Source organism: Lampetra fluviatilis, chromosome 49, assembly GCF_964198595.1.
Source record: "Lampetra fluviatilis chromosome 49, kcLamFluv1.1, whole genome shotgun sequence".
NCBI classification, from domain to species: Eukaryota; Metazoa; Chordata; class Hyperoartia; order Petromyzontiformes; family Petromyzontidae; genus Lampetra; species Lampetra fluviatilis.
The window spans coordinates 7,540,476-7,563,103 of record NC_136323.1 but is presented as its reverse complement, the minus strand read 5'-3'; the positions used below and the strand labels follow the sequence as shown (position 1 = coordinate 7,563,103).

Below are 22,628 nucleotides of genomic sequence, written 5' to 3'. Positions count from 1 at the left end.
AATCCACTGCTGGATGAAGGCCTCCCCATTCCCCTATGCCATTACAGTCATGGGAATTGTGTGACCAGACTGAAACCAGCACCGGCAAGTGTGCACATGGGTATTGTTCAGTGGTCATTTTTGAGACCTGAGAAAACGATTGTTTTCTGTATCACATTTTTTGCTGTGTGAACTAAACATTATTAGTTGTATGGGGGTGACCAAGATTATTGATAATCATGGGCCCTGTGCGGATATGCAGAAACTGCAGTTTCTAAAATTTTAAAGTGGTATGGAGCTTTATTATGATTAAAACTGGATTCGAAGCTTGATTGTGATTGTAACTAACTTCACGACACAAACACTTAAAATGAACGCATTGAACTTTTCTGCACACGACGTATAAACGCAATTAATTGCGTTTAATCCTCACGGTGAGTTGCGTTTTGTTATTAAGCAGACGACGTTGAAGTCCGCTTTGATCCGCCAGGATTAATCCGAACTCCCCGAGGCGACCAGCGGAAATTTCATTGTAAATTTAATTCTAAACAACTTCATTAAAAAATTCATTGTAAACGTAATTCAAAACTTAATTGTAAACTTCGTTGTAAACTTAATTCAAAACTTCATTGTAAACTTCGTTGTAAACTTAATTCAAATCTTCATTGTAAGCTTCATTCAAAACTTCATTATAAGCTTAATTCAAAACTTCATTGTAAACTGCATTCTAAACTTCATTGTAAACTTCATTCAAAGCTTAATTCTAACTGGGTCACACAAAAGTCCGCTGCCAGAATCATTCCAACTCGGCCTCGACCGACTCACACAGCTCATCGGGCAACACTGACCGAATTAAGCGGCAACAAGTAGCACAAACAAACAAGCACACGCACACACAACAAACACAAAAGCTGTTGGCTTCACAACTTCCTCGTGCCCCTTAAGCCTCCAACTCCAAGTGGCGCTGCACCGCTGTGCGCCCACGTGAATCGCACAAGCTGAGCGCCCCCAATTACTCTACTGCCCATGCACGCACACACAGACACACACACAGACACACACACAGACACACACACAGACACACACCCAGACACACACACCCAGACACACACACAGACACACCCTGGCACACACAGACACACACCCAGACACACACCCAGACACACCCTGACACACACACACACCCAGACACACACACACACACCCAGACACACACCCAGACACACACACAGACACACCCTGACACACACAGACACACACCCAGACACACCCAGACACACACACAGACACACACCCAGACACGGACACACACCCAGACACACATACAGACACACACGCACACCCACAAAGATCCCCCGTGTAGCCTTAACAGACTGTAGGGGCAAGTGCTGTTAGCGAGCACCTATGAAGGCCGGCACGGCACACGAAGGGGTGGGTGGCCAACACCACGCCCGACCGCCTTTGTCTCCCCAGTGGCGATGTTTACACACGCACAAACACACAAGGGCACAAATGCACACACGCGGGCACACACACGCACACACACACGCACACACACGCACGCACACACACCCCCACACACGCACACACACCCACACACGCACACACACGCACGCACACACACGCACACACACGCACACACACCCACACACGCACACACACGCACGCACACACACGCACACACACGCACACACACGCACGCACACACACGCACACACACGCACACACACCCACACACGCACACACACGCACGCACACACACGCACACACACGCACACACACGCACACACACCCACACACGCACACACACGCACGCACACACACCCCCACACACGCACACACACCCACACACGCACACACACGCACGCACACACACGCACACACACGCACACACACGCACGCACACACACGCACACACACTTACACAAGCGCGCGCTAATAGGATAGCGGTGGGCCCCCAGCGGTCTCCATGGCGACGGATACTCGCCGCCCGCGCGTTCGCGAGGCTATTGAGACGGCGGGGCGTGGGGGGGGCGCGTGGGGGGGGGCGTAGAGGGGGCGGGGCGTGTGGGCGGGGCGTGGAGGGGGGGGGCTCCTCTCACTCGCTGGTCGTGCTGAGCGCAGCCTCCTTGCGACGGGCCGCGAGTGAATGGGGATTGTTGTGATGATGATGAGGGAGCGACCACCGGTCCCACACCCCCTCAATGTTTGAATGCTGTAGTCTGGAGCGGTTCGCGTCGCGGGTTCGCAATCCCGCTCGTGGCCACCGACGACGCCGATGATTATCTGAACCGGTCCTGGGACTCCCCTAGGTCGACTCAGCCTCAAATTGGTTCCTTGATGCGACGTGAACATCGCCACTGGGGGAGACAAAGGCGACCGCGTGCGGTGTTGGCCACCCACCGCCCTCGTGTGCCATGCCGGCCTTCGTTAGTGCTGGCTATACACAGCACTTGACCAAATAGTATGCTAAGGCTAGACGGCGGATCTTTGTCTTTGCTAAATAGGCTGGCTGTCGCCTGATGAAGCTGGTTGTAATTACTGGCGAAACGTCGTGCTCAGATTGTAAATGTTGTGGCTTGGCTCTCCAACACACCGGTGTGCTGTACTAGTATAGAACACTATACACTACACTATACACTACACACTAGTGCTGTACTAGTATAGTACACTACACTATACACTACACACTAGTGCTGTACTAGTGACGAATTGGCCACGTTCTGTTTACGTGACAACCCTTACTAGTTGGCTGTGTCGGGTGGTGGTGGGTGTTAACGACACATTTATATATTTACGCGATCTAACCCCCAAAAAAACTCTATTACGGAGGCTTGCGTTATCTTACGTTGCATTGTTACATCCCAGAATCGTGAGACGGCGACGGCCTTCATCCAGCAGTGGAGTGTTGATGTTGCATGACACACCAGCTTGTTGTGGGGTGGTGCAATGGTCAGCACGCTGCGCTATCAACTTGCCAAGCTGAGTTGAGTTCCCTGCCAAGGCTGACATCAATGGTTCAGATGTATAGGAACCGGGTTCTAATCTGCAGTTTCTTCAACCCGCATCAACCAGCTTGGTGAAGTATGTCCAACAAATACAATATTTATTTTATTTTATACCTACCTGACTTCACCGAAAGAACCAAAGAGTATGGATTCCTGCAGTCACGAAAGCTTCAAATCAAGATTATGGCCAACAACCATAATTCGTTATATATGTCACCAGTTCAGACATCACTTGGCACTAATGTTAGCTGCGGCTCGGGGTAGAACTCAGGCCTCCAGGTCTATAGCACATTTACACTACGAACTGAACCATGCTGCCCTCTCACTTAAAAAAAAATATATTTTTAAATATTCCTACTTGTATAACCAAATGTACAGCAGACTCTTTTAAAAATGGGCAAAAATTTGAAATAGCTCCCGAAAGTTGTATATGCCACCGCAGACGTACCGTGTTTATCATAGCTGCATCTGTGCTTAATGGCATTGTCCAGTCACCCAACAGCCTTGCAATGGCACAAATGGCGTTCGGCCTATTTGTTATTTATCGGTGAAACGGTCCGATGGCTGCAACAACAGCAGCTGCAGCAGCAATGCGAACCCCGAGTCAGAGTCACCGACCGCTGAGTTACGCAGGCAGAGCTCTGCGCGGAGTGTAAAACTCCAGACGGAGCCAACTCTACTCATACTCTTTGGTTATTTCGTTAAAGTCACGTAGGTATAACTAAAATAAAACAAATCAAGATTGATCTCAACTCTCCCAATACGTTTGGCGCGTCCCATTGGGCAAGCCCGTGACGTCGCTGCGCGCACGAGGCCTCGAGTGTGACGTCACTGGGGCGCTTTAAATCTGGGAGGTCTCTTTGTTTCGCTTTTTCAGCAACAGTTAAGGGCCAGGAGACCTCCTGCGCTGTGCCAGGCGGCAAGTCGGGGCTGTCTGGCTTTTGTGGCCCATCGCTTTTGTATTCGGAGCCCACTTGTAGTAAGTGCGCGTTATTTTGTTTTAAGGGCAGGTCACGCAGAGTTTACTGCGAGTGTCACTGGCAGACCTGGATTGAGGATGTCATGAGTTTAACTCACACACGGGCTCACGCCCTATATCACTGGGGCCAACGAATAATAATGGTTAATTTAGTTTTCTAAGTAGGCTTTCACGAGCGATATTAAAAATCTTAATTGGTTTTATTTTGGGTGAGGTCATGTAAACCGTGTGTGTTGTAAACCTACCTCCACTTGACGCAGCCAACTAATAAAAGTGTTACGTGAATAAAATGTGCCCAATATATTACTGCTTCAGCACGTCCACTGGTGTTGTCGGAGAGGAATCTCACCACATTTCAATCACGTGACACTTCTTTGAATCGGCTGCGTCGGGAGGAGGAGGCTTTTACGACACTTTATTTACACGACCTAACCCAAAGGAAACCAATTATGGCAGTGAATTTCTCCCGAGCATCTGAATAACTTCAGCAGACACGAGGTGCCCAGGGTAGAACATAACGAGTACAGAGCAAGCATGTAAACACGTAAACATAGAGGGCACATTTCGACGCCGAGCAATGAAACTAAATCAAAACAAGAACACGAGCTGGGCAGATTTAGCAATGACCCTTAACCATGCAAGGGCCAGAATCTAAGGCACTGTAATTTTGCAAGGTATAATTAGCACCAGCCTGGGCAGTGGGAGACCACGCGCTCCGTTTGCCTATCGCTAAGTCGGTTTTGTAAGGTCTCTACGCGGAAAAACTGCATGCATGGGTGGTGTTCCGCGCATCAGTTTGAGTCCATGAGTTCATGAGTGCTTAAACCCTCGCATGCTCAAGGGTGCAATGAGGTCAAGCTTTTGCTAGAGAATTAAAAACCAACCCTCTGCTGCACATGGGTGCACACACGGGGCTTAAGTTGTCACCTCAACAAAACAAATTGTCACACGGCATTGACAGTGGTGCATGAGCCCAGATAACATCAAATGTCAATGACACTGACCTAAAGAGGCACATATGGAAGAGAGGACGCTTCAAGCAATGTATGTACATGTATATATGTTGACATTTTTTTGAACCACACATAGCCAACCATGCTTATTGGGGTTATGGAAATGGCCCTTCTTCTCTGCTATAAACGACGGCCATTGTGTGGAATGTCACTAATTATAGATAAACTAGCCTTTTGCCCGTCCAAGGACGGGTGTATTGCAGTAAATCTGAAACTTGCAGCGAAAAGCAGACCGTGACATGATATTCATTGCATTAATGCGCGTGCAATTTGTAAGGGCGCGGTGACACAGACCTATTTCATTTCAAGGCTATAATTCCTTGTTCATCATGACGTCCTTTTTACTCAGATGTATCAATCACGTTACGGAGATCCTGTGACGTGAGGGTTCTGCCTTTATATTGAGGGTTGTAAGTTGACGCCGAGAAGGGGGGAGGAGACGCCTCGGCCCCCCACGTGGAGTGACGTCAGTCGCTAATTATTATGAATGGGGGGGTGTCCATTTGGAGTACGTCACCAGTTAATGATTATTAATGACGGGGGCTGTTCGATATGGAGTTACGTCACCTGCTCATTATTATTAATTAGGGGGGAGGGTGCTCCATGTGGAGTGACGTCACATGCTCATGATTATTAATGAGGGGGGGGGGTCCATGTGGAGGACGTAACCTGTTCATGATTATTAATGAGGGGGGCTGGTCGACGTGGAGTGACGTCACGAACGTTGCACACAGACATTCTTGGCTCAGTATATTAGGTAGTAATAATGGCGGGGTTATTTGGAGGACGTCATCTGCTGATGATTATTATTGAGGGGGGCTGTTCGATGTGAAGTGACGTCACTTGCTCATGATTATTTGTGAGGGGGGGGCCACTCCATGTTGAGTGACGTCACCCGCTCATGATCATGAATCGAAATGAGGAGGGGTGGGGGGGTGTCCATTTGGAGGATGTCACCTGCACATGAATATTAATGAGGGGGGCTGGTCGACGTGGAGTGTCGTCACGAGCGTTAAGGACAGATATTCCTGGGTGATTATAGTAGGTATTACAATATTTAGGGCAGTGTTGGGTTTTTACTTTGTCACTGGATATGTCCTGGGTCACTGGGAGACTGAAGGAGGCAAGTAACTCATAGCTACAGCCACCGCGAGAGGTGTTGTGGACATTGTGTTCCAGTGGCAGATGTTGACGACCTCGCCTGGTACACAGGAGGTCATGGGTTCGATCCCAATCCTGACACCTGTATATTTGGAGTTTGCATGGTTTCCCTGTGGTCATGTGTATTTTTCTCAGGGTCCTCCGGTTTCCCCCCCTACACATTTAGAATTAACATTACACGTTTAGAGTATTTAGCTGCTGTACATTTCCACATGATAAGCCACTTTGTTGAACTATTATGTGTGGCCAGGTTGCTTCTGAAAACGAGCTATATAACTCAGCAGGCCTTGCCTGGTAAAAAAAAAATTTAGTTTTTAGTTTAGTTCGGTATTTTCTTGCTCGCTGACCCAGACAGACCAGGCTGAAATCAAACCCCGGGTGGAATCCGGTTTGCGCGGAGCATGCGTACAAACCTGTGAACCCCGGGGCACACTCGCAGGAGAAGGAGCCGATGTTGTCGATGCAGGAGCCCCCATTCAGGCACGGCTGAGACTCACATTCGTCCAAGTTCACCGAACAGTTCTCTCCTGCCGGACATGCAGCAGGCACGCTCGTTTTAGCAGGGAATTGAATTAATTATCATCATCATCATCACTTCTTCATCAAGATCCATGGGCAGATAGCTCGTAAGTGTCCATCCAAAAGTATATTGACTAAGGACCGTAAACTATTATTCTTCCGTGCTTATTAAGTATGTACTGTATGGTGAGCGAGACAGCCAATTGTTCCAGGGATTGAACAGTCACGTACAAAACGCGTACGCAGGCCTGCGCCTTTTGGAAGTTGCCCATGGATCCTGCGGCAGCCGTCCAATGCGTGAAAGCCGACGGCCAAATCCGACGAAGATCAACCCAACGCCGGCACGGCACCGGGTCGGAAATATCGATTACGGCGGTTGACCGATGGCGAGCGAGGTTTGTCGTCTGGGCCCTCACCTGTGGTGCCTGGCAGACAACGGCAGGTGAACCCGGAGGCATTGGAGTAGTGGAAAGTCCCAGGAAGCTCGGAGAGTTTCCCGTAGAAGTCTGGCTTGGAGAGTTCGATGCACTGCCCTCCGTTCATGCAGGGCTCATCTCCACACTCGTTCACGTCCTCCTCGCACGCGTCGCCCGCAAAGCCTGGGGAGTTTGATTGGTGTTTATTACGAGTCGTAGGAGTTTTAAGTGAGGTTGATAAGGTTTATGCACTAGCGCTGCGTTTGTCCGATTATCATTACGTCCGTCTGTCTGGAACGATCAAGATCACGATGTCATCAATGCCAAAGCCAGTTTAACGCCGTAGGCTTTCGTGACGAATATCATAATTTCATAATAAAGTATTTTGGGGTAGATCGCGTAAATATAAATGTGTCGTTAACCCACCACCACCCGGCACGGCCAATTAGTAAGGTTTGTCACGTAAACAAAACATGGCAATTCGTTATTAGTACAGCACACCGGTGTGTTGGGGAGTAAACCCATAACATTAACATTTTATATTTATGTGATCTAACCCAAAAACCCCGATTATGGATGATATTGGTCGCGTAAGTCTACTACGTGTTAAATGGATACAGCATTGATTCGCCTGTGTAAGAATCAATATTCTTCAGTTCTCATCTTGTCGCGTGTAAAAGGGTTCACGGGATCTGTGCAGCTACTCGTGGCCACTAACATTGACGTAAGTGTTTTTTTTCTATATATATTTAAGAATTGAATCTCGAATCAAAGTGCGAACCTGAATCATAGCATTTCATCATCAATGTAGAAGAGAGAAAAAAGCAAATTGTTTTTATGCAAGTACGAATACCCAGAGATATTACACACATGGATAGTGTAAAATCAGGAACATAATTGTGGTTAATTAGTTTGATTTATTTCCTTGCATCTTGGAACGTGGCTCTGAGACTCGGTTATGATATTAAAACCACGGAAGCATAACATTGTCCAACATGTAAAAGCTAATGAAATTAATGAAAAATCAGTTTGCATGTGCCAAGAAAAATATATGGGTTCTTGCTCGCCACGATGAGTCGCAGCATGCCCCTTCCTCGTGCTGTGCAAAGCAGAAATTTAATTATAACTGAGAGTCAACCTGACGTTTCTGCAGAAAGAAAGCACCCGCCTCTCCCATTTAGTGATGTTACATAACCTGTGTTATTTGCTACGTGCTCATGCTAAATGTGTTTTTTATATATATATATTTCCGAGAGGAAAACACAGCTCACGATCGCGTAACAGTTCGGAGTTGTACGCCCTCAATTAGGGGACCTATTGGAAGCACTTGGGGCTCACTGCCCTCCTACCACCATAGAAGCAACGATCAGGAGCACCAGATTTTCAGGGGAGGGGGAAATGAGGGAGGGAAGAGAGGGGGAATAAAAAAAAACGATACTCAACAAATTGTTTTATTTTACCAGGTAAGGCCCGCTGAGTTATATAGCTCGTTTTCAGAAGCAACCTGGCCACACATAATAATTAAACGAAGTGGCTTATCACGTGGAAATAGAAAGCAGCCAAATACTCTAAACGCCGGTTGATTCTAAATGTGCGGGGAAAAACCGGAGGACCCGGAGAAATATCCACACAACTTCGTGGAGAACACGCAAACTCCATATATACCGGTGTCGGGGTCGGAATCGAACCCACGATCTCCTGTATACCAGGTGAGGGATTTAACATCTCGCCACTGCGGCACACAATGTAACCAATAATTTCACGAAACAAAACCGAAAATAAAATCACGAAAATTCTATGCCCGAGTTTATCAATCTTGTTTTCCCCTCGGAGTGACGGTCATCCTGGGTTTGCAGAAAGCTCGTGCTTAATGTTAACTGGTTGATTCCTCGGCACGGGCAAACATCAGAAGTGAGTGGTATCTAAATTGGCCCTGGGCAACACCTTTACCAGCCCGGCAGTAACCAGCGTGGAGAAGTATGGTCAAACGATCCCCATGGCCTTCATTCAGCAGTAGATTGACCAAGGAATGTAAATATCAATTGGTCATATTCACCATCTCGTGTCAACAAAATAAGTGCCACTTTGAGGAAAGGCAAATTTGGTTGCTCAATGCAAACACTGGTCCCTGCCATAGTAATGTGGAGTTGCACAAAGCCCGTCCGAGCGAGCAGCCATGTTGACTTGACTTGCAAGCGTTACGACTAAACCTACGGCGGCAAAATGAAATGACAGAACAAGCATCATCACCATCACAATTATGTTCGAACGCTTGCCAAAAATATCTTAATATTTTGTGCACGACCTCGAGTGATCAGCAGTGGCTCATAACTCGGTTGAGGAGGCAACAAACGCCTACTCCCATTTGTCAGCCTCGGGCGAAGCATTGAATAACCAAGAATGCGAAAAATAACGCGAATGCATAACGTCGGAGCATGGTGAAGTATGGTCCACCACTCGTCGAATAACCACGATGGTTCAACTGGTGTGCACAGAGGCCCTCACCCAAGCAGTGGATTGACAAAAACGGGCTGCTGTGTGAAGGTGATGTACGACAAATGGGCGGTGGTTTCAATTAACACGTTCTCGGTCGGACGGACACACGTGCGTCAGTGGCATGAGGGCGACGTTTGTCTGGTTGATGCCCGGCATTGGTTCATTTCCCGCTGAGCATTGCCTTCACACTCCTAATCATGAAATGTAACCATCCGCACGACGTCACATCACCTATTTAAGGTCCGGGACTGGAGGACATGTTCAGATTTCTGGCAACTGCCTCATGTGCCACTGGTTGCACCTACGAATGAAACGCCCGCACCCCGGCGTTGAAATGTTGTGGATTGCTCTGCGACAGCGACGGTGGAGGTGCTGCTGCCGAAGTAGCAATATATTGGCATGTTTGTTCATCACGTGACAACTTTATCAATTAGCTGTGTCAGATGGTGGCGGGTTTAACAGAACATTAATATTTACGCGATCTAACCCAAAAAAAACTTTTTATGAATAATATTGGTCGCGAAAGCCTACGCGTTAAACATACATAGGCGATTTGACCTAAAAATAAATTATGAATGTGTGCATGTGTATATATGTACGTTGAGCTTCTTTTGCACCGGAGGTGCAGGGGAAGGACAACAAACTCAAACAAACATCCCCAACATTACCCACGAAAGCCCTTCGCGCGTAAAAAAATGCCACAGACTGCCGCCTGGCACTGTCGCTAGCGGAACAGCGCACGCTTGCGCAGACAGCATACAGCCTCGGCGCCATGACACCCACCTGGCCAGCAGATGCAGGTGAAATTGAGAATGCCCTCGATGCATGTGGAGTTGTGGCGGCACGGGTTGGAGGCACACTCCAAAATCTCCAGCTCACAGTCCTTCCCCTCGTATCCGGTTCCCAAACAGTAGCACGTGTAACTGGAAGCAAGACGACCACATTGACAAGATTGCTCTTTTCATTTCAATACTGTGCCTCTTTTTATGTTTTAGTAATAGCAATGTTAGACAATTATGGACCCCGACATCCTAAATGTTTTTCTTTCGGAAAATAATCATAGTTATTAAGTCAGGTCAAGTACAGCAAACTGCACTTTTGGACACGTGACCAAGAATAGTGTTTGTAAAGTGCAGTCCTTACTGATCAAGGGACTAACAACACAATCTCACTCCGCTTGAGAACTAATTAAATCGGCTTAAACCCAAATTCAAAGTGAAGCTCTCAGTGTGGCGATGCCCGCTATGCATGGGCACATCCACTGTTGGTGTCACGGGTGTTTGGACACCCCAGTATTCTAGATATGGCTGTGAGACACCAACAACATATTGGACAAAATCATCACATTTTTGAGTCCGTGTTTTTTCTCTCTGCAAAAAGGGTGACCTGAATCCCAATTTGGCCAATGAAGTTAACTTCAAATAGACAGCAGCGTACAAACGGAAGGCTCAGTATATATGATGATTGCTTGTGTTGCAGTCGAAACGTCGTGATAATTTTATTGTTTCATATTTTTGTTATTTTATTGTTTCCCTTCTACGTGACTTTACCGAAAGAACCAAGAATAAGTTGTGTGCAGTTTATATAAGATATCATTATAGTTGTATAAGTATAGTTCAGTAGAACCTCACTTATCCATGGCACTCTTACCACAGTTATTTGTGTTTAAACGCTTTGATACATTTGAGTGAATTGTGATTTTTACATATAAATGAGTCGTTGACAACTTATAGCCCGTGGCACCATAAAACTAAACAATTTTTTATTTTACCAGGCAAGGCCCACTGAGTTACATAGTTCTTATTCAGAAGTGACCTGGCCACAAATGATAGCCCAACGAAGTGGCTTTTCTTGGGGAAATTTATCGCAGCCAAATATAAACGCATGTTTCTAAATGTAGAGAGAAAAAACCAGAGGACCCGGAGAAAAATACACGCGACCATGGGGAGAACATGCAGACTCCGAGTATACAGGCGTCAAGGTCGGGATCGAGCCCACGACCTCCTGTATACCAGGCGAGGTAGTTAACATCTCGCCACAGCCGTGACTGCGCTGCTGCTTGCATGAGCCTCTCACCTGTCAACGAGGTCGAGGCAGACGCCACCATTCTGGCACGGCCCGCTCTCACATTCGTCCACCTCCGTCTCGCACACGGCTCCCGTGTAGCCGCGCGGACACACGCACTCGAACTTGCCGTCCAGATCGACGCACGTGGCCCCGTTGTGGCACGGTTGGGACGCACACTCGTTCGTGTCGTGCTGGCACATCTCGCCTGGTGTGGGGGGGGGGGAGATGCACGGGTTTTAATGGAGGCACTCGCGGGGGTGGGGGGGGGGGGTGTTCGTATTTTACATCGGTGGTGAGAATGATGGCGATTGGGATGATGATAATGATAATAGCGTGGGCCTTTTAATCCGCAATGGTGATGATAATAGACCAGTGGTTCTTAACCTTTACTGCAGCCTTGCACCCCTGTGGTTCTCAATTGTTATATATTTTTTCATAATGTAAATGAATACGTAGTTTTGATGAAACAAAGTAGTTGTACTTACATGCCTGTGCTTAATTTGTGTTTTGATGATTTTCCTTCTAAAAAAAATCTGGCCATGTCTCGCACCCCCAGGAAGGGCATCTCGCACCCCCAGGGGGTGCAGCGTGCACCCCAGGTGAAGAACCACCGCAATAGACGGTAACCAAATCACCCAGAATGCACCTGATCTCATCAGGTCCTGAAACAGCTAAGCCGGTTTGAGCCTGGAGAGTGCTTGGATGAGCGAGCGCCAACCACATTTTGGGCAGCACAGCAGAGTGAAATATGGTCAAACAATTCCCATGACCTAAAGGCATTACATAGCAGTAGTAGTAGTATTCTTTATTTCATCAGGAGATTAAATATAGGCCCATCGCGACACGTGATATTGTCCCTTTTGCAAAGGGGGCGGACCTAGGTTACACATCAGCTGATTTGCACTACTACAACATAAAAAAAACCAAGACAAGAATAGCCGTGTCAAATGCAACAAATCGAGATTGCATGCAAAGTGACAAGTTTGCGCGGAAGCCGCCCCCCGCCGCACAGAACCTGTGAATCCGTCGGGGCAGGCGCACGAGTAGCGGTCGCGTCCGTTGGTGCACGTGCCCCCGTGGAGGCACGGCTCCGACGCGCACTCGTTGATGTCGATCTCGCAGTGCATGCCCTGGAAGCCCGGCACGCAGTAGCACTTGTAGCCGCTCGGCTCGTCGACGCACACCGCGTTGTTGAGGCAGGGGCTGCTGGAGCACCCGCCCACGCTCGCCTCGCAGTTGTCTCCGGAGTAGCCCGGCGCGCACCGGCACGAGAAGCCGCCGTCGTCGCCGGGCATGCACGACCCGCCGTGCTGGCACGGCTCAGAGGCGCACGCGTCGGCGCCTGGGACCGCCGTCTGGCCCGTCGCGCCTGGGCCCGCGGCACGGGGGAAATCACGTGGGGTTAGCGAGCCGGACTTCGGGCGGCACAAGGTTTTTTTGGTCACGCGAAATGTTTTTTGTGACGCCGATTGTGGGCCGTTAACCACTTTTCTTGCTTTCCAGACATCTGCAAGTTTGCAGGGTGGGGGGAGGGCGATCCCGCTCACCGCTGAATCTCGGAATGCGCAAGAGATCCAGTGTCGATTTTATTTCGAGAGGCGGTGAGTACAATGTTTTATGAAAACATTGTACTCACCGCAGAGAACCGTAGCTGCACGACCGCACTAGGCGGCGCCAAACCGTGCCACACGCCCTCCCGCAAGGCCTCGTGGGAGCCCCGGTATCAATAAAGTTCGTTTATACTGGTAGGAACGAAGTGGACCAGACCACCAATAGATTATACCGTCCGTCCGTCCGTCCGTCCGTGTATCAACATCGCCCCCTACTGCAAACACTTGGCATGACCCTGCCCGACAAGATGGCCGCCCGCTCCCCCTGCGATCTGTGAATTAAACAAGATGGCCGTCGCTTCCGGCGCCTCACGGCGAAACTATTTGATGGTGGGTGAACAGTGGCGGGGAGGGGTGGAGGAGGAATTGATGATAAAAACAAACTTGCACCATCGTTACAGCTGCCGCGACGAGAGATGTGGGAGGAGAAGCGGCGACCGCTGCCTTGCAGGTGAGAGGTGCGTGTGTGAGCGTGCGTGTGTGTGTGTATGTGTGTGCGTGTGTGTGTGCGTGTGTATGCGCGTGTGCGTGTGTGTTTGCGTGCGTGCGTGTGTGTGCGTGTGTATGCGCGTGTGTGTGCGTGTCTGTGTGTGCGTGTGTGCGTGCGTGTATATGTGTGACTGTGTGCGTGTGTGCGTGCGTGCGTGTCCGGCCCACTCGAGCGGCGTGATGAATGGGCGCTATTGGGCTTCGGATCGTTATTCACGGCGAACTGGAAGCGTAGCAACACAACTTCATTACGTGTGTGTGTGCGTGTGCGTGCGTGCATGTGTGTGTACGTGTGTGTGTGTGTGCGTGTGCACGTGTATGTGCGTGTGTGTGTGCGCGTATGTGTGCGCGTATGTGTGCGCGTGTGTGTGCGGTCGATATCCCTGTACCGGTATTAGTATTATTCCTACCAGCCCACCCCGCAGGGTCCTGTTTTTAGTTTTCATTCCGGTTCCGTTGATGTTGACGTACAGGTATATCATCGGAATGGAGTTGGAATGGGAAAGGGTTAATTATTCAGGATCGATAACACGATGGCTATGCAACGTTGTAGTGTACTGCATAAATGTACATTTTGACACGCTGTATTGCCAACTCACATTAAGTACAAAGCTGCTTTGATTTTTTCTCTAGCATGAACCAACTTGTGCTGGCTCAGAGAAATATCATTGTAAAAATTGCACGTGCTTTTTGTTGCACATCATCATAATGTATGCATGTTGAACTTCTTTCGTACCGTACGTAGCCAACCGTGCCAATCGGAGGTGCAGGGGAAGGACAACAAACTAAACACAAAAAGCAGTTCTAAAGAAGTTTTCGATCTAGATTTAAAAGTGGCAGGGGAAAGGGAGTGGATAGCACGGGCAGGCGGGTGGGGGGAAGGGAGTTTCAGACAATTTGGGCCACAGATGGAGAGAGAGAGTGCAAACTCCCACTTGTAAATATTTGTAGAATTGTGTGGGTTTTTACTTTTAAATCACCATTCAGAATCTTCATCTAAATATGTATTTATCCTCGAGAAATATGATGATCTAAGAAGCTCTTTTTCACATATGTCCAGTGGACGATTGCTGAGTGGTCAGCAACAAATAGCGTGGCATCACTGAAGGGGAAATAAATGAGTCGGCGCTTCTCTTGAATTGAGCAAACTTGTGGAGACGATGAAAGTTACTGAGCCGTAGTGCGAGGACATTAGCAGGATGGGAAGTGTTTCGTCCTGCGGTATGGTCAAGCATTTGGACCACTATTGACAGAAGATCAAGATCAGGAGGTCGTTGAGGTCAATGTCACTGAGCCTTGAGTGGTTTTAACTCTGCTTGTGCATCGCCTTCCCTCTGGTGGACTGTGATGCAATATATGGTGAAGGTGCAGCCCTGCAATTTCTTGCTCAAGCAACTGCTGGCAGAAGGGCCTCAACTAAAAGGAGCTGTCGGGAGCCACGGTGGAGGATATTCAGCCTACACGTTCACGCTATTGGAAGAGGTAGGAGTACACACACCTTATCATTTTTATACGTGACCTACTGATGGACTAACTGTAGTGTGCCTATTTATAAACTGAAAACTATTTAAATAATAAATATCTTTTTTTTATTTTACCAGGTAAGGCCCACTGAGCTATGAAGTTGTTTTTCAGAAGCGGCCTGGCCACAAATGATAGCTCAACAAAGTGGCTTATCACGTGGACATTTGTAACAGCAGGTATTTTTGCATACTCTTCGACGCTGGGAATATACGACTGCTATGAAATTCTATGAACATTTTCAATGGATTGCTTCAACTCCTAAAATCGGATTATACCAGAAATATTGGTTTTGTCTTCTTGGTTCTTTCGGTAAAGTCACGTAGAAGGGAAGTAATAAAATAATAAAAATAAAACATAATAAAATAATTCTCACGACGTTTCGGCCACAACGCAAGCAGCCGTCCTCAGGTGAAGAGGACGGCAGCCGTCCTCAGGTGAAGAGGACGGCTGCTTGCGTTGTGGCCGAAACGTCGTGAGAATGATTTTATTATGTTTTATTTTTATTATTTTATTACTTCCCTTCTACGTGACTTTACCGAAAGAACCAAGAAGATGAATCCCTGCAGTCACGAAAGCTTTACATCGATATTGGTTTTGTGTTTACTAATTCATGCAAGAGGGAGTCTAATAAAGATATATCTGTCACCGAAGTCATTATATGTTACCCTCACATCTGCAGTCAACACCTGACCCCCCAATTCCATGATCACAGTCTCACCACCGCCTTTAACTATTTTGTTTGGCACACCAGCCCCTGGGTGCCTCTAAGTCCTATCTGGATTACTTGCCCTCCTCCATCACACATGTCCAATCAATCACAACCGCCTCTTCTTTATTCTGACGATAATGTGTTCCTGCCACGGTCTAATTTAAATGTTTTAAACTTTAGTTTTTCGAATTTAAACGTGACGGAGAAACTTGGCACAAATGGAAGGTAACGCGATTTGATTCAATTTCTAGATTGGAGATGAAGAGACCACTGTATATTCCATATATGAACGATGTGACATGGCATTTATATTTTGAATGTTAGTGATGGGATACTGTGCGAGCCAGATAATTGTCTCATTATCTGGGCCAGAGCGCAGGAGCTTAAAATATTCAACAGAAAAAAAGTTGGGCGGTGGTGGCTATGCTTTTGGCCTGTAATCCAGGACTCATGGTAGCGAGGGTACCATACCCCAGCTTGCGAGCGGAATGCAGAACAAAGTGTGGACTGATATCATCTGTCTCTTCTGTATGGGATAGAGTGTTGCCCCCTCGCATGCGTCGGTTTCTTCCAGGCGCTCCGGTTTCTTCCTACGTGTATAAAGACTCACTAATTGGCTCAAAACATCTTCACGTGTAGAGTACTGTAGAGCAATTGTTTGCACCCGCCTACTGCCTGGCAGTCGTCCAGCTTGTCTGTGGTTCCTCAGTGAATGTAAGATGCAATTTGCATTAATGACACAATTTAAAATGAATCATTAGATTTCTTTGTTTGAACAATAGTAATATACTCCAGAGGTATGCTGGGAATTTTACGGTAGGCTTGGATACATTTCTAAATAGGAATATGACCTGGTAGGAAATAATATTGGAATTTTGTGCAGATGTTGCATACCTTTTGATCTGGATTAGAGGAAACGTTCTTTTCAGAAATATTTAAATTCAGCTACTTTCTGGGGTTTTTGGGAATTGTATTTCTTACAAGTATGGCAAAAACAATCTTGCAGCAAGGCTATCATGAAAGATGTATATTTTAGCCACACTTTTGTCACAATTATATACAAACAAATACATGAACATTTAACAAGTGGCAAATTCACTGTTCATGATTGACGAATTAAAATCACAAAATCAAACCAGAGAGAGAGCAATGATGAGATTTTAAATAAAAATATGCATTTAGATTATTTTGCTGCTATAAATTTCCATATGACAAGCCACTTCGTTAAGGTATCATTTAATAATTCAAATTTATAACGCACATTCCATCCTCATGCGCAATACATGAAAATCAGGAAATAAAAACTAAACCAGGGCAACCGACCAAACTAAAGAAAGACGTCCAGTTTAAAGAGATGGGTTTTCAAAGCAGACTTAAATATATCTACCGACTCCGATTGTCTGATTTTAAGTGGCAAGTTGTTCCATAGTTTGGGTGTCACGCTAACAGGCTCTAAGAAAAGCTGTCTCGGGTGTGGACCAATCAATTCCAAGGACAGTGCATACATTATCAGAGTTGTGTTTTTGTTAGCATTCCGATCGCAGGTATTGTGGTCAATGCAAACATGACTCCTTGTAAGAAAAGGTGTCAGTTTTGTTGCCAGATAAAAGGGTAAAAAACAATTATCATGTGACCAGGTCGCTTATGAAAAAGAGCTATATAGCTCAGTGGGCCTTAGCTGGTAAAATTTAAATAGTTTTTAGTTTAGAATGCGTTAATATCAGTCATGTCAATGTAATTTTTCATAAAATCTAACTCATGAAAATATAAGTATGCATACGTTCAATAGTAGCTGTCGCGTGCATTTATTTTTGTTTAAGTCTTATTGTTTAAGAAGAAATAAGGTTGTCACCGCATGATAAATGGGTGCACATTGAAGTGACTGCACTTGCAAATGTCAAAAGGTCAAGACCACCCATTGTGTGTGCCGGAGTGTTTATTTATTTATTTACCCATTTTTACAGGTCTGCACATTCAGCACTCTGGACGGACATTAAAACAAGCTGTTAAAATCTTTCACGAGTTTTAAAAGTGCATTTTCTCCATACCGTTTCGATACTTTATTTAAAAGGAAAGTCTAATTGGTTGGAAGGCATCGCGTGTGCAATAGTCCTACACACGTACAGATGGATAGGCATCGAAACAACCGTTTTGAAATTAATTGCAGGGAATGATTGGAAAAGTCCACAAAGGCCGAAGAGCCGAACCTGAGCAAAACAAAAGTCCTTGTACAGCACCTGTGCTCATCATGAGAAGAACACCTGTCACGCACAGTTGGAAACGTCGGTGTACCGACGGGAATTATTGTGTTTTTGGGGAAAATGTTTCGGAACTGAATTCAAGATAACTTAATTGTGGTAATGAAATGCAGTATTACTCTGTAACTGAATACACGTTTTCAATTCATTGTGTACTGTATTCAAATAATCAAGATGAATACATTTAACTATTTACTGCGTGAGTCCATAATAGAGGGTTTTGGGTTATATCGTGTAAATATAAATGTGTCGTTAAACCTGCACAGCCAATTAGTAAGGTTTGTCACGTAAACAGAACGTGCCAAATCGTTACTAGTTCAGCACACCGGTGTGTTGCAGAGTAAAACCACAACATTTACAATTCGAGTACCGTGTTTCAGAAGTAATTACAACCAGCATCATCAGGCGATAGCCATATTTGTGGAGAAATCCTCCTGTTTTGGTCTTAAACAGAGGGATACACAATTGATGTCGTCACTTGTGAGCCAATCAGGTTTGAAAGCGAGGGGGGTGGTTAATATTTGTATATAAATTACAATGCATGAGCGTTTCACTGCATTCCGTGGGATATACCATAAAGCGTGAATATAGGATAAAGCTTCGTATGCACACAACAAAGACTATGTGGTGGACAGCAGACAGCAGTGTCCAGCAAAGCCCTACATTGTGCTGCACTTAAATGCTTCCACGTATACGCTCCGCGCCTTCACCTAGTCCGCGCTGACCAGCGTGGCGAAGTTTGGTCAGATCACATCCATGACCTGCACGGCATGGGGATGCCCTCATCCAGCAGTGGATTGACAAAAAAGCTGTACATTCCCCACCATAGGAATATATAATTTGCCAACACTGGCTCAGGGCTGTGAACGGGAAATGACCACTGTCACATAAGCTCGTTTAGAACAGGAAATCACTTTCTATGTGTACGTAATTAAAATACGCACGACATTTGTATTAATAGAGCAAACTAAATGTCACAACAAAACTAAAACACAAGGCGATATGAATGATACCGAGACCTAAGGAGACTCCATTCTTGAATCGCAACGACACCAAATTGTTGGGGCGGGTCGGAAGTGAATCACGAGCCCATTCATTTGAAAATCGCGTTGAAGCGTAGGGACGGTCGGGGCGACAGAACGTTGCGTTGACGTTTGGTGAGCGAAGGCCAAACGCACACACACACACACTAACGCACCCAAACACACACACACACTAACACACCCAAACGCACACACACACACACTAACGCACCCAAACACACACACACACTAACACACCCAAACGCACACACACACACTAACGCACCCAAACGCACACACACACACACACTAACGCACCCAAACGCACACACACACACACTAACGCACCCAAACGCACACAGACACTAACACACACACAGACACTAACACACACACACAGACACTAACACACACTAACACACACACAGACACTAACGCACACACACACACACACATCCACTAACGCACCCAAACGCACACACACACACTAACGCACCCAAACGCACACACAGACACTAACGCACCCAAACGCACACAGACACTAACACACACACAGACACTAACACACACACACACACAGACACTAACACACACAGACACTAACACACACACACAGACACTAACGCACACACACACACAGACACTAACGCACCCAAACGCACACACACACGCAGACACTAACGCACGAATGCGATGACATCCCCTGGCCGTGGCATGACCCATTCCTCCGAGTTGCCGCCGTTCCTTCCTTCGCGACCGCAACTTGGGGTTTGCTTTTCGCTCGCCACGGTGGGAGTCGTTCAGGATGCATTCCGGAACAATAAACATTGCATCGAGAAAATTGCGACTCGTGTCTTCAACTCCCACACACACACCCCGTTGCTCTGGCTTACATTTCATTTTGGTGATATTAAAGAGAAACATTCGCAGCGATCACTTTCTGGAACGAGCTGTGACTCCCCCCTTTGGCAGGGAGCCTCTTTTTTGGAAATTCCAAAAGGTAACGTCCTACGCCGATGGCAGCTGTGATCTCTGCCGCCCACGCAAACGCACGATCAGAGGCGCGGCGCGATGCAGACACGTCCCAAACTTGAGTCAGTGAGAGAGGGGGGTACGTAAATTACTGCAACGAATGAGTTTGTATCACTAGAACATTAAAAAAAGACCACGTGAAAAGAGAAATAAACTACATTTTCAATGAAGATAGCAAATCATGAGAAAGGTGCAACCCTGAAATTGCTTGCTCATGCAGCTCCTGGTAGAAGGGCTTCCACTAAGAAGACTGCCTAGAGGGTGTTTGGCCCACTCTACCTTGCTGGACAGACATCTTGAAAGAGGTGTAAGTACCCACACTTTACCCCACGACATACAACCTGCCGATTGACCTGATGTACCCATTTATACTTCTGTACAGACAAGAGGCAGAGGGATAACAACAAAGCAAAAGCACGCACCATTGCTTTAGCTGTCAAGTTGGGAGACCTCTGGTTCGCAAGTCCAGTGTGCAAACTCTAACTTTGCCGCAACATCGCTGAGATTTTGCATAACAGTTGTGAACTCTATGTTAAACAAACATTGGTGCCAAAATGTTACGAGTTATTGCCCTTAGTCCTGCTTGATGTAGGCAGGCACTACTAAGGCAAAGCTTTCATCTCTTTGTACACTTTTATTCACAGTTTGAGAGCTACACATGGTATGGGAAGTGGTGGAAATAAGACCAGTTCACGAAGTCAGAGCTAACATCAATGGCAATTGAGTATCCAAACTGGTATTTTATTAATAGCTCCCCGCCTTCGTCCACCCAGCAACATCAAAATGGTACAACGAAGCGAGTCGATCGGCAGGTTTGGTTTGCCGTTTTTCCCCTGCACCTCCGATTAGCACGGGATGGCTACGTCCGGTGCGAAAGAAGTTCAACACGCGTATCTACAGGAGTAAAATTATGGGTATCCTGACCTCTTCCAAGATGTCTGGGCAGCATGGAAGAGAACGCTAAATAATTACGGGAGGGGCTCTCCAGACATCCCTTGAGTTAAAGGTCCTTCTGCCGCAATGACATTGGGATAAGCAATGGTAGGTCTGCCCCTCGTAAACTTGTTTTTCTTTTAAACTTACAAAAAGCATACTCTTTGGTTCTTTATGTATTCCTGCAGTCACGAAAGCTTCAAATCAAGATTACAAAAAGCATATTTCTCATGTGAAACAGTTGTTCTTGCCCTTAATAATATTTGTTTCATTGCTGTACCGTGCTTTATATTTTTACATGTTTCGCTTTTGTAGTTTTGGTCACCCGGGTCACTCTCGCAAATTGAGACTCCTATCCGGGCCTCTTGAGTTCTCAGCCGGTGAAACAACCCGGACGCGAACAACCGTTCGCACGAACAAAGTTCGCACGAACAAAGTTCGCGCGAACAAAGTTCGCGCGAACAAGGTTCGCGCGAACAAAGTTCGCATGAAGGAAGTGCACTTTCGGAAAGAGCGTTCGGTCGCATTACTGCCAAGAGCCCTCTGAAGCGTCGTCATTAGGCACCGTGGCTGAGCGATGGTTCCTTGCTCTGCACGGCGGGCGCAGCAGTGGGACGACAACCGGCGTGGACGCTGCTGAAGAGAATTAGTGTAATAAGGCATCACTTCCACACGAAGCGCGTTCAATCGTTTGGCCGTTCACCAGGAGGCCGCGGGGAACGTTGAGTGCACAGTGCGCCGAACCTCGTGTCACCTCCAGTCGTAGCGTGTTTGTGGCCTAACAATCACAATCGTTCACTTGTGTTCCTTGAGAAAATCATTCGAAAGCCCGTTTGATTTTCTCCCTTGCCCTAGTATGCAGGAGGTCGTGGGTTCGATCGCGATCCTGACGCCTGTTGTGTATTTGGAGTTTGCACGTTCTCCCCAAGGGTCACGTGGATTTTTCTCCAGGTCCTCCGGGTTTTCCCTCCACATTTAAAAACATGCGTTTAGAGTTTTTGGCTGCTGTACATTTCCACGTGATAAACCACTTTCGTTGAGCTGCCATTTGTGGCCAGGTTGCTTCTGAATGAAGGGCTAATAGCTCAGTGGGCTTTAACTGGTAAAAAAAGAACCGGGTTAATAAGTATCTGATTATTCTCGGAGCAAGCAGCAGACAGAAAACGTGATGTTTCAAGCTAATTATGAAACCTGTTCTGCATGAAACAACGCAATGCTGCGTTAGAGCCAACGTTACCCGTTATGCATGCACAAGTTATTTTTGAAATCTCCCTCTGATTGCTGCGAGTAACATTCTACATTTCACAAACGGAGCACAAAAGCTGGTGGACATGAAGCTTGACTCAACGTAGTCTGGTCACGAATAAAAAGCAGTTAAAAAAAAAATGCTGGATGTTGAGTCATCCATAGAAA

At 46.8% G+C, this 22,628-nt stretch overlaps 1 protein-coding gene across 5 annotated transcripts in view; it reads right to left on the bottom strand.

Annotated features, from left to right (window-relative positions):
• The window catches only part of LOC144948505 (protein crumbs homolog 2-like), a 90,809-nt gene that overhangs the window by 50,846 nt on the left and 17,335 nt on the right, over positions 1-22,628 (bottom strand). For all 5 annotated transcript variants that reach the window (XM_078878036.1, XM_078878039.1, XM_078878037.1 and 2 more), the window contains exons 2-6: positions 12,654-13,007; positions 11,648-11,843; positions 10,355-10,494; positions 7,076-7,258; positions 6,554-6,667 (exon numbers count right to left, since the gene is read on the bottom strand). In XM_078878036.1, coding sequence (XP_078734162.1) covers positions 6,554-6,667; positions 7,076-7,258; positions 10,355-10,494; positions 11,648-11,843; positions 12,654-13,007 — 987 coding nt within the window. The remainder of the gene's footprint in view (positions 1-6,553; positions 6,668-7,075; positions 7,259-10,354; positions 10,495-11,647; positions 11,844-12,653; positions 13,008-22,628) is intronic.